General features: G+C 48.0%; 1 protein-coding gene across 1 annotated transcript in view; it reads right to left on the bottom strand.

Moving 5' to 3' along the window:
* KIRREL3 (kirre like nephrin family adhesion molecule 3) overlaps window positions 1-13,332 on the bottom strand; it is a 620,470-nt gene that overhangs the window by 120,734 nt on the left and 486,404 nt on the right. Inside the window, exon 2 of the mRNA XM_088832222.1 lies at window positions 12,213-12,290. Within this exon, the coding sequence (XP_088688348.1) occupies window positions 12,213-12,290 (78 nt within the window). The remainder of the gene's footprint in view (window positions 1-12,212; window positions 12,291-13,332) is intronic.

Here is a 13,332-nt window from a genome sequence, read left to right as displayed (position 1 = left end):
CCCGAGGACCCCAGGGCAGGAGGGCTGCTCTTTCTATACTTCTGAAAGGTCCCATCCTCTCTGCACCTGCCCTACCTGACTCCCTGGTCAAACCTTGGTGGGCACAGAGGACCCGTGGTCCAGCCAGCACCCTTCCTCAACGAGAGAACGGCTTGGTATCATGTTTTGAGACCCTTTCCCAAGTAATGGTTGAGAAGTACCTCTGTTGTACTAAGAAGAGCGGTTATTCCTGGTGCGTTTGACTCGGAGGTTGGGGGGAGTACCACCTCACTCTATTTACCCCACAGTCTGAATGCAGTTACTGAAACTGTCACCGTGTCCTATATTCCACAGGCCATTATGTGTATTTCAAACCATTATATAAATGGACTTGATTTGGTACTTCTGAATGTCATTAAACTCCTCCCATACCAGTAACAACACAGTTACCATAGAAACAAATACATTTGAGAAGGGAAGGCATAGGGAAGAAAGCAGATGGATTGGGGGGGCGGTGGGAAATGCACCCACCGACGACTATTTCCAGAACGCAGGGCCCGGCCGTGTGACTCGGCCACTCCGAGGAGATGGGGTGAGCGCCTTCAGGTTTTTATTGACTCTCCTTTGATAAAAGGTCTGGATAATTCATCTCAGCCTGAACCTGCTCATTCCGGTACACAGCTCTAAAACTTTATGGCACCGCAGGCCATTAAGCACTCTCATTTATTCAGACTCTCCCACCCTGGGGAGGGAAGTAGAGGCGGGGGTCTTGGCATTCAGTGATGAAAGCTTTGAGGCTGGCTGAGGCTGGCTGGATGGGGAAGGGGAGGCAGACAGAGGAAAGGGGAGCTTGCCTGGGCAGAGTTGACATAGGGTGAGACCCGGGGATTTTGGCCAGTGGCTTCTAACTGTCACCCAGTTCATTGTCCTCAGTGTAGTTAGAATGACAAACTGTAGACTCTTGGAGTTGAAGGAGTGTTTTCTATTAGAAACTCCTTTATAGGAGCCTAGCTGAGGGGCTACCTGTGGTCTTGGTAGGTAGTGAGTTTCCTGTCTTTGGAGGGATTCAAGTATAGGTCGCAATGGCCTGATAATAAAGCTTGCTCCCAGGGCTCAGCTCAGATTATCATTGTCTTCAGCCCTTCAAGACAGCAGTGCTGTCTTGGTCCTGCTCACTTGGCCTGCAGTTGGACTGGATTCCTCTTCTCTGTTCCCAAGGCTCTGTACACACCTGGTTGCAGCCAGTGTGACACCGTGACAGTGTGATTGCTGTGCTGTCCTTTGGGACAGGGACTATGTCTTTATGTGCCAAGGGCCAGGCACAGTGTTGCGCACAGAGTCAGTCAGTTGGTGAGCGAATAAGCGCACGGCAGCACAGTATTCACAAGTATTTACTTACATTGGTACTTGGCGGGGATATTCAACCGTCAGAAGACAGTGTGGACTAGATAACCTTGGGTCCCTTCTGGCCTCAAGATTCTTAGATGGTACGGTTCTAAACCTGCTCTGACTATGCCTAAATTTCAGTGTCTCCCATGCCACAGTGCTTAACCCTTAAGCATACTAACCACAAGGCTGAAAAGTAAAAACAAACCAAACAACCACAAAATCACCTTGACATTGAATATGTCTAAGCTCCCCCACTGGAAGACAAAGTTCCTGAAGTCAGAAGCTGTGTCCAGCCCCTGGAGCTCCTGTGCCCAACACAGTACTGGGCTCACAGGGGTGTGTTTCATGTCTGTATCAAAGAACCTACTTCCTTTCCTTTTCTCCAGAGGTTCTTGCTTCTTGTCTCTTTCAAAACACTGCCCCAAACCCATTTTCACCAGGCGGACCTCCCTGTTGGACCCGCTCAATCGGTCATGCCCACACTTCAAGGACTCAGCACAGTGAGATGGGGAAGTGGCTGGACTGAGGCTCAGAAGTCTGGCTTCAGTCCTTTGCAGTGCTCTGGGCAAGCCCATCACTTTCCCGGGTCTCAGCTTCCCCTTCTCCAGGTGATTTCTGATGTTTCTTTTAGGAATCTCTGATTGTCCAGCCGCCTGGTTCCAGCAGCTTGGGAGCCACTGCCCACGGGCAGAGAAGATCATTGCGCTAGCTCTTCTTTCAATGTCTGCTGTGTGCAAACATGATGCCAGGCTCCCGGGAGGTAATGGAGACCCAGCAGAACTTAAAGACTGAGAGGGGAAATAGATCTGAGCCAAATAACTGCTAAACGAACTTCTGGGTGCAGACTTAGCTAAGCCCTTGGAAGGAAAGGAATGTTAAGACCATGAACACAGGAAATTGGTCTAGGTTAGGGAGGGGTGGGTGAGGAAGCTTCACTGCTGAAGCAGTATTTCAGCTGAGATCTGAAAGATGAGCAGGAGCTGCTATGGCAAGGGTCTGGGGATGGGGTGTGGGCATGTGTGGTCCGTATCCCAAGGGGAGGGACCAGTATAGACAAAGGCTCTATGGCAGATGGGAGCATGCCCTGTTGGAGGAGCAGAAAGAAGGCTGATGTGACTGGAGTTTTACAGAGCATTATGGGGGCAAGATGGAGCCAAAAGGGTCAGTAGGAACCAGATCCTATCGGGTCTTATAAAACATGCTGAGGATTCAGGTATTTTTCCCAATGGTGATAGAAAGCCACTGGGATATTTTCAAGAGCAATGCGACATTTTCAGATCTGCATTTTGAAATACTGCTCTGGCTGAAGTGTGAAAAATGAACTGGGAGGGAAAGGGGCTGGGCTTGATGGACCCAAGAAGCCAGTTAGAAGAGCAAACATGCAGGCCAGGTCGGGGAGGATCGTGATGGGTGAGAGCAGTGGCCGTCAGATGGACAGAGGTGGATGGGTTCGAGAGATGTTCAGGAGGCAACATTTCTAGGTCTCGGTGAGAACTGGAGAGAACAACGAAGGAAAAGAAGTCCGAGGAGCTTGGCAGGGTGTGTGGTCGAGGTGGCCCCCAGCTTGCTTTAGCCAAGCAGGTCTCCTGGTAGGAATGGTGGCTGGAGGAACAGGCCTGGGAAAAAGCTCCGAAATCCACCGTCAGATCGAGGCAGGAGAACGGAAATGGACGACCCTTTTCCAAGGCGCCGAGCAAATTAAATAACAATCATAAAGCACCCTGGAAATCTGAGTTTCGCCATAAATAATAAACAGGGACGTTATACAAATAATCGGCTTTGCAGCCCAGTAGAAGAAAACACATCAGTAAGAAAAATGAAATAAGAAAAAATGCACCCCCAAAGCCCCAACTAACAAAATGATAGTAATAGCCAGCACCCCGGGGGCTCTGGCAGGCAGTGAAGAGACTGTCTCAGGAAAATGACTGTGGGCCCTGGCGCTAGGAGTAAAGAACCTGCCTGTCAGTGTAGAAGATATGAGACGTGAGATTGATCCCTGGGTTGGGAAGATCCCTTGGAGGAAGGCATGGCAACCCACTCCAGTGTTCTTGCCTAGAGAATCCCCATGGACAGAGGAGCCTGGTGGGCTACAGTCCGTGGGGTCACAGGAGTCAGACAGGACTTAGTGACTAAACCACCACCGCAGGGAGGATGAAGGCAGCAGTGCTGGGAGGCACACCTGCTTCCCATAACTTAGGGGGAAGCAGAGGGTGCCTGTGCTGCTGAAGGTCCCGGACTCTGCCCCCGACCACATATGCAGCCCGGGCAGATGGGAGCCTCACAGGCAGGTCCACCTCGGCCTCAAAGGGACACCCGGGTAGGGAGGCCAGTGCTCCACTACCTCCCTTCCCCCTCATTCCCCCTCCCTTCCCCCTCATTTCCCCACTGCTAGCCTGTGGCCTTGAAGCCTTTTCTGGTTCTGCAGAAAGAAAGGGTCTTTCCTGGCCTGTGTCCCCATCTCCATCTTCCCTGACTTTCTCCCACATCAGGCTGACAGTCTCCTGTGTTCTGCTCCACGTTCTCCCGCCCCTTCCACCTTCTCTGCATTTTCAAGCCAAAGCCTTAGGGCCGTCCCCTCCGACTGCGGCCTCAGCCCCCTCTTTCTGCATTCTAAGAGCACTGGACTGGATGTCAGCAGACCTGGGGTGTGGTCCTGCCTATTCCAGCAACTTCCTACTGACCCTGGGCCTCTCTGGCTGAGTGGGCTGCACTGTATTTACTGGGGTGGTTCAAGGTTCTAACACAGAGGAGGACTAGGCTTTCTGAGAGGCAGGCAGAGCCCCTCATCTGACTCCATGGGAGAGCTGCCTATTCTGCCCATGGATAGGATCCACCCTGGGCAAGCAATGTGCATGGAGCTGAAGAGTGGTTCTGGGCTCTCCAGGCGAAGTGGGTCATGGGGGAAGGATGGGAAGAGGAAAGGGAACAGGGTGTGTGTGTGTGTGTGTGTGTGTCTGTGTGTGTGTGTGTGTGTGTGTGGTTCTGGGCTCTCCAGGCGAAGTGGGTCATGGGGGAAGGATGGGAAGAGGAAAGGGGACAGGGTGTGTGTGTGTGTGTGTGTGTGTGTCTGTGTGTGTGTGTGTGTGTGTGTGGTTCTGGGCTCTCCAGGCGAAGTGGGTCATGGGGGAAGGATGGGAAGAGGAAAGGGAACAGGGTGTGTGTGTGTGTGTGTGTGAGTGTGTGAGTGATGTGAGAGCAATTCCCCCTGCAGCTCTGATGGGAAATGCCTGCCTAGCAATGCCCTAGATGAGAAGATGGTCCATCAGTAGGAGGGGTTAGGAAGGAGGGCAGGTGGCTGCAGGACAGACACATCCCTGGCAGCCTCACCTCCTAGCCCTTCTCTCTGCTGATCTGTGTGGATCCTGGCCTCCCAAGAGGGACTGTAGTGCTGGCCTTGGAGGAGAGGCAGAGAGGTAAGTCATAGGGAATTGCTGGGGACGTGAAGACTGGTGCTGTGTGTCAGAGTGTTCTGTCTACTGAGCTCCTTCTCCAGATCCCCCTTATACCTGTGGTAGCTTTCTGTACTCCTCCGTTGTCACTCATGGCACTAATTGTTTTTGTTGTTTAGTTGCTCAGTCGTGTCTGACTCTGTGATCCCATGGACTGTAGCCTGCCAGGCTTCTCTGTCCATGCAATCTCCCAGAAAAGAATACCGGAACAAGTTGCCATTTGCTTCTAAACGTCCATGCAATCTCCCAGACAAGAATACCGGAATAGGTTGCCATTTGCTTCTAAACGGGATCTTTCTGACCCAAGGATCAGACTTGTGTCTCCTGCATTGGCAGGTGGATTCTTTACCACTGAGCCACCTGCAAAGCCCACAAACTAATTACTTAATTTCAAAATGGTCAGTCTCTATGTGTGAGACACTGGGCTAAAGTCCAAGGACTGGCAAGGAAAGCAGGAGCCTCGCCTTTCTGAAGCTAACTCTTAGGTGGGACAATGTAATAAATAATCATCAGTTAGAGTAAGTACCACCAAGTAAACAGGCTGGTTGTCACAATGGAGCTCAATGGTGGGGGAATTTCACTTAGGGAAGGTGGTCCGGCAGGGTCTCTGTGGAGGTGACAGGAACCCTGAGTCGTGACTGTGTGTTTTTTATCCGGAGCTCGAGAGGGCAGGGGCTATAGCTGATTTACTTTTTTTCCCCTTGGCCACACTGCCTGGCATGTGGGATCTTAGTTCTTAGACTATGGACCAAAGCCACGCCCCCTGCAGTAGAAGCACAGAGTCTTAACCACTGAACCACCAGGGAAATCTCGTCTTCTTTACTTTTTAAGCTCCAGAGCTTAGAACAAGTGGCTGGCACTTATTATGAAAAATTGGTATTATTTTTATGGTGCGTGTTCATTGACTGTTTGATGAATAAATAAATGATCTCCTTCCAGCAGTTCCTACTTAAAGCACCATGTACTTAATCACATGAAGACAATTATGTCAAACAAACGTGATGGTCTCATGCCTAGTCTATCTTTATTTGCTCCTTTTTGTCGCCTTTCATTGATTTTTGTCCATATTTCCACTCGCTGCCTCGGATGTGTTGAGCACAAACAGGGAAGAACATACACACACACAGACACACACACACACACATTTTACCGACCACTTCCATTCCTGCAAATGCTGCAGATTCTACCCAAGAAGCTATTACATGCTCCCAAATACAGCAAACCTCTCATTAACTATCACATGCCTCCTTAAACGATCTTTGAATAGTGTTTTCTTTTTTATTGCTTTGTGTAGTTTAACGGCACCAATTGTGATTACTCTAGCTTATGATAAACCCCAGATCTATAAAGCTCCTGTTCATTCAGGATTTTTCTCTTGCTCCTTCTCAAGCTGTTATTTTTTTTTGGGGGGGGGTAAGAATGTAGCAAGGAGGGGAGAGTGGAGGGAAAAGAAAATAAAAAGATACAAAAATTAACAAGGAAACAAATGAAATAGGGGACCATTTCTTCCTGGGTGACAGACACTCTATTAGATACTGTTAAACAGAACAAATATGCCTCAATGCAGAACAAGTAGGTCTTGCATATTTATTCTAAATGGCAAATATAATGATCACCATCTTATCTTTAATGGAAGAAGCAGCTAATTGTTCCAATATCTCACTAATTTCAACATCTGGGAGAAAAAAATTATACTTTTTTAAAAACTATTGTACCAAGTGTTCAATTTATAGCAAGGTGTAGAGGGCAGTGTGGACAGAGATGTCTGCTTTTGATCTATGTCATAGCTGCTATTCCAGCTCAATTATTAATATGTGGAAGTTATAATCATTTTGAGTATTGGTACAAGATAATTATAAACCATAAAACAGCTCCCCATGCTTGCTGATGCTTCTTTGTTATGTGCAGACGTGTTGGGGTTTGAGCATGTGAGCTTTTGAAAGAGAAAAAAAATGTGTAATATGGCACTTGGGGTAGCTAGGCTGGCTGGAGTGGGAGCAGAGAGACATCTGCCTCCTTTCCAGGCCCCTCTCTCTTTCCCTCCTCATGCCTCTCACCCCTCCAGGGCCAAAGCCCACCCACCTCCAGCATCTCTCCTTCGGCCCCACCGACTCCCCCACCTCCTATCCTGTCTCCTCTTTGTAGCTGAGATCTGTAACTCCTCATACAGGGTGGTTTAACTTGCTCGCCACCCCCTCATGTCCTTGCTTACTTGGGGGCAGCAGCAGCTACTCTGTGTGGGCATGAGCACGCACTGGGGCATTTGGGAGACGCGAGAGCCACAGGCAGTGAGGGAGGCAGAGATGGGGGCAAGCTGCTCTGTCACTTCCCAGCCATTGCTGATGCCTCCATTGCCTCCTGCTTGATTCTCAGTGCATCTTCACTAGGGGGAGAGTTTAGATTGGGCTAAGTGAGGAATAGATTTAAGGGACTAGATCTGATAGAGTGCCTGATGAACTCTGGACGGAGGTTCGTGTCATTGTAAAGGAGACAGGGAACAAGACCATCCCCATGGAAAAGAAATGCAAAAAAGCAAAATGACTGTCTGAGGAGGCCTTACAAATAGCTGTGAAAAGAAGAGAAGCGAAAAGCAAAGGAGAAAAGGAAAGATATAAGCATCTGAATGCAGAGTTCCAAAGAATAGCAAGGAGAGATAAGAAAGCCTTCCTCAGTGATCAGTGCAAAGAAATAGAGGAAAACAACAGAATAGGAAAAACAAGATATCTCTTCAAGAAAATTAGAGATTCCAAGGGAACATTTCATGCAAAGATGGGCTCGATAAAGGACAGAAATGGTAGGGACCTAACAGAAGCAGAAGATATTAAGAAGAGGTGGCAAAAATACACAGAAGAACTGTACAAAAAAGATCTTCACGACCAAGATAGTCACGATAACGTGATCACTGACCTAGAGCCAGACATCTTGGAATGTGAAGTCAAGTGGGCCTTAGAAAGCATCACTACGAACAAAGCTAGTGGAGGTGATGGAATTCCAGTTGAGCTATTTCAAATCTTGAAAGATGATGCTGTGAAAGTGCTACACTCAATATGCCAGCAAATTGGGAAAACTCAGCAGTGGCCACAGGACTGGAAAAGGTCAGTCTTCACTCCAATCCCAAAGAAAGGGAATGCCAAAGAATGCTCAAACTACTGCACAATTGCACTCATCTCACACGCTAGTAAACTCATGCTCAAAATTCTCCAAGCCAGGCTTCAGCAATATGTGAACCGTGAACTCCCAGATGTTCAAGCAGGTTTTAGAAAAGGCAGAGGCACCAGAGATCAAATTGCCAACATCCGCTGGATCATGGAGAAAGCAAGAGAGTTCCAGAAAAACATCTATTTCTGCTTCATTGACTATGCCAAAGCCTTTGACTGTGTGGATCACAATATACTGTGGAACATTCTGAAAGAGATGGGAATCTCAGACCACCTGACCTGCCTCTTGAGAAACCTGTATGCAGGTCAGGAAGCAACAGTCAGAACTGGTCATGGAACAACTGACTGGTTCCAAATAGGAAAAGGAGTACATCAAGGCTGTATATTGTCACCTTGCTTATTTAACTTATATGCAGAGTACATCATGAGGAACGCTGGGCAGGAAGAAGCACAAGCTGAAATCAAGATTGCTGGGAGAAATATCAATAATCTCAGATATGCAGATGACACTACCCTTATGGCAGAAAGTGAAGAGGAACTCAAAAGCCTCTTGATGAAAGTGAAAGAGGAGAGTGAAAAGGTTGGCTTGAAGCTCAACATTCAGAAAACAAAGATCACGGCATCTGGTCCCATCACTTCATGGGAAATAGATGGGGAAACAGTGGAAACAGTGTCAGACTTTATTTTTTGGGGCTCCAAAATCACTGCAGACGCTTATTGCAGCCATGAAATTAACAGACGCTTACTCCTTGGAAGGAAAGTTATGACCAACCTTGATAATATATTAAAAAGCAGAGACATTACTTTGCCAACAAAGGTTCGTCTAGTCAAGGCTATGGTTTTTCCCATGGTCGTGTATGGATGTGAGAGTTGGACTGTGAAGAAAGCTGATCGCCGAAGAATTGATGCTTTTGAACTGTGGTGTTGGAGAAGACTCTTGAGAGTCCCTTGTACTGCAAGGAGATCCAACCAGTCCATTCTAAGGGAGATCGATCCTGGGTGTTCATTGGAAAGACTGATGCTAAAGCTGAAACTGCAATACTTTGGCCACCTCATGTGACGAGTTGACTCACTGGAAAAGACTCTGATGCTGGGAAAGGTTGGGGGCGGGAGGAGAAGGGGACGACCGAGAATGAGATGGCTGGATGGCATCACCTACTCTGTGGACATGAGTTTGAGTGAACTCCGGGAGTTGGTGATGGACAGGGAGGCCTGGCGTGCTGTGATTCATGGGGTCGCGGAGAGTTGGACACGACTGAGCGACTGAACTGAACTGAACTGAAAGCACCTAGAATCGCTCATTCCCAGACAAGTGGATCACAATCCGTTGAAAGGAATAACCCATTTTTGTGGCTTATGTGTGTTTGAAAAGGGGCTCAAAGAGAAGGGGCATTGCTTCAGTATCTTGCTTTTTTAACAAGAAAAACCTATTTAAAATGCCATCTGGGAGATAGTGAAAGACAGAGGAGCCTGGAGTGCTGCAGTTCATGGGGTCACACAGAATCAGACACAACTGAGTGACTGAACAACATCAATTATTTCCCTGGTGGTCCAGTGGCTAAGAATTCATCTTCCAATGCAGGGGACATGGATTCCATACCTATTTGGGGAACTAAGATCCCACATGGACACTAGAGAAGCCCACTGACCTCAACGATGTGTCAACAAAGGTACTGTGTGCCGAAGCCAAGACCCGACCTAGCCAAACTAAAGACATAAAGACCTGTTAAAATGCCATCTTATGACCAGTGCAAGGTTGATGCATGAAGCAGGGTACTCAGAGCTGGTGCTCTGGGACAACCCAGAGGGATGGCGTAGGGAGGGAGGAGGGAGGAAGGGTTCAGGATGGGGAGACACAGGTGTACCCGTGGCTGATTCATGTCAATGTATGGCACAAACACCACGGTATTATAAAGTAACTATCCTCCATTTAAAATAAACACATTAACTTTAAAAATGTGTCTTAGCTTAGTTGTTGCACAAAGTAAGGCTAACAATTCTTACAAGTAATCAGATCCTAGTCTTGCTCCCAAGTCCTCTTCTAGTCCCCTAAATTTCTTCCTTCCTTCTTTACTTGAACAATGTTTAAGGAGCTATTAAGGGTGCACTTGTTTTTCTTACCATTTTCCTAATCTCTGGCTCAGGGTATTACCATCGTACCTTTCTTTATGGCAAATGTATTTAAACTTCTTTTTAAAAAGACAGGCTTCCCAGGCAGCACTAGTGGTAAAGGACCCACCTACCAAAGCAGGAGACATAAGATATGTGGGTTTGATCCCTGGGTTGGGAAAATCCCCTGGAGGAGGGCATGACAACCCACTCCAGTATTCTGGCCTGGAGAATCCCATGGACAGAGGAGCCTGGCAGGTGCAGTCCATGGGGTCCCAGAGAGTCAGACACCACTGAAGAGGCTTAGCATGCACGCACGCAAGCACATAAGAAGAGACACCAGAGCATTCTCTCTCTGCCATGGGATGACTCAGTGAGAAGGTTGCTGTTTGCACACCACAAAGGGAGCTCTCACCAGAATCTGACCATGCTGGCACTTTGATCTTGGATTTCCAGTCTCTAGAACTGCGAGAATATAACTTTCTGTGTTTAAGCCACTCAGTCTGTGGTATTTTGATATGGCAGCCCGAGCCACATATGAAAAGTGGGAGGAGTCGAATCATGTCCATCATCCTTTGTGATATGATTCTTTACAGGCCCCAAGATCTGGATTCAGTATCCTCCTACTGGGGTCAGGCACTTGGAAGCTGAGCTTTCAAATCCATCCCAGCTCCTGACTTTTTTGGTTCCCCCATTCCCTGGGAGCCTCATTTCAGCTTCTCTAATGAGCATTGCCAGCAAGCGAATGTGTCTATTCAGCACCATGGACAGAGCCATGCTGTCAGTTCCCACAAATTAGAAGTTACTGCCTTGCACTCTCAAGAAGGTGGTGGTGGGAAGGGAGGGCTGGGCTGAGAGAAAAGTCAGGAAGGAAGATTGACTGGCAGGATGCAGAAAATGCAGCTTCAATCCTGGCTGTGCTCAGCCATGGGGCTTCTACAAATAAGAAGTAGCTTCTTGATGCTGTTGCCTTCTTACACAGGCAGACAGTGAAACCGGGGAGGTAATACTCTTTGTGTTTAATTGCACTGACCTAACTGTTGTCAAACTGTCACCACGATGGGTCCTGGCAACAAAGCTCTAGCTGGTGAGGCATTAGGTCTGGGGAGCACGTGGGAGTGTGGTGTCATGGTCTAGAGGCTGGGAGGAGAGCCAGCCGAGGAGCTTAGGAAGAGGGCATGGGAGCAATAATGTGGTCTAAGTCTGGGGCTAGGGATGGTACAGGGGCGCTGTCTTTTCTATGCCTGGAATGGGAATGAGGCTACAGGGGGCGCTGGGCCTTGGGAAGGGAGGGGCCCGGCTCACGGCAATCTGGGTTGGTGAGAAGCCAGGGCTTCATTTGTCTGACTTTAATGAATAAATGGCATCCCCAGCCATTGTTTATCTACTTTTGAATCCTGACAAACAATCTGTGGCATCTGATGGAGAGGGTTATTAGCTGCACGGAGACAGATGGCTGGGGATGAGGGGATTGGCTCTTTATTACAGCGGGCCCAGAAGTGACAGCACTCCTCTCACGTCCCAGCCTCCACATCAACGCCAATACCTTCTCCACCCCGCCACCTCCTGCCTTCTGTGGCCCAGTCAAGCATCCGAAGAAAGACCCAGTGCTAGAGGAAGACAGAATGGCCTCTGAGTAAGAGGGAGAGGTAGGGCTGAAGGAGTTGGAAAAGAGGGCAGGTTTTTGAGTGGAAGTCCTTTGAGAATAAAGAGTTCTGCCTTATTCTTCTTTAGTATCCTCCCAAATGCCCCGTGAGGTCCCTTTAATTCAATTAGCTTTCAAGAAATACGAATGTAAAGGAGAAAGGCCATCAGGTCTGGATTAGAAAAGATAACAGGAGCAGATTTAGCTGAGTGAGGTGGGTAGGTGAGGGGCAAAGGGAAGGGTGGAGACAGGAAGAGAAGGAGGGAACCTAAAGGGAGGAAGGAAAGCGAGGGCAGGAAAAAGTGCTCATGAGTCAGCACACAGTGTTTCTTCCCTACGTTAATATCTGAACAGCCTCATGGAAACCAGCCTCATCGGTCTGCTGTCCTTCTGAGAAGCCCTAGGGTCTTTTTCCTGCTGCCACAGCTGTAGGCAGAGCTTCCTTCCTCCCCAACACCCCTGAGAAGGCAGGTTCCCACTGACCTTCATTCATTCTCCGGAACTTGTCCTTGGCCATGTAGCCCAGCACCAGACAGCATCCTCTTTTCTGGAGGCCCAGCTCTGGAAGAAAAGCAGAAGTGGGTGAGCTTGGAATGGGTCAGGGGTCAGTGAAGGTCCTTTTGCAAGAGATGTAAAACTTGTTGCTCTTATAAAAGGGCTACTTATTCAACAGACATTTAGAAAGCACTTGGTCCAGGCACGATTTTTTTCAAAACTTTCATCAGCTTTATTTCTAGGATTTTCATAATTTTAAGATGTTGCGAATGTGACTTGTATTTATTTACTTATCAGTGTATAGTTACTTTACAGTATTCTGTTAGTTTTGCTGTACAGCAAAGTAAATCAGCTATAATATACATATATCCTCTCTCTCTTTTTTTCTTTTGGATTTCCTTCCCATTTAGGTCACCACAGAACATCAAGCAGAATTCTCTGTGCTATACAGTTGGTTCTCATTAGTTATCTATTTTATACAGTCCAGGTATAACTTAAGGCCAATAATTTGCTTATTTGATCTTTGCAACAACTCTATAAGGTACCACTATGATATACTCTATGATATACCACTGTTACCCCATTTTTATATTATATCCTCATTTATGAGCATATTAGGTAGGTGGTCTTAGATGAAAGAGCTGGTAGGTGGCAGAACCAAGAGTTTGAACAGAGGCAGCCTGACTGCAGAGTCCACAGTCATAACCTTTACTCTCTAGGTTAATGAGTCCCCAGGCTTGAAAGGGGTATGCCCAGATTACATCAGGACTGTGGTGAAGCCAGAGAAGAGGCAGAGTCCAGCCAGTGGTGTCCAGGACGGAACAGCACAACCAGATACAGTGGAGAATTTAGGGGAAGACACAGCGGCCAAGGGGCTTCCCAGGTGGCGCTAGTGGTAAAGAACATGCCTGCCAAAGCAGGAGACATAAGAGAGGTAGGTTCAATCCCTGGGTCGGGAGGATCCGCTGGAGGAGGGCATGGCAACCCACTCCAGTATTCTTGCCTGGAGAATCCCATGGACAGAGGAGCCTGGTGGGCTACAGTTCAGGGGATCCCAAAGTGTTGGACATGACTGAAGTGACTTACTACGCATAGTATGCAGGGGTCA

The sequence above is a fragment of the Moschus berezovskii genome, chromosome 25 (genome assembly GCF_049115385.1).
Source record: "Moschus berezovskii isolate FMDL1 chromosome 25, NW_MosBer_1.0, whole genome shotgun sequence".
NCBI lineage: Eukaryota > Metazoa > Chordata > Mammalia > Artiodactyla > Moschidae > Moschus > Moschus berezovskii.
Note: the sequence above shows the minus strand (reverse complement) of the source record. Positions and strands in the feature narration are given on the sequence as shown.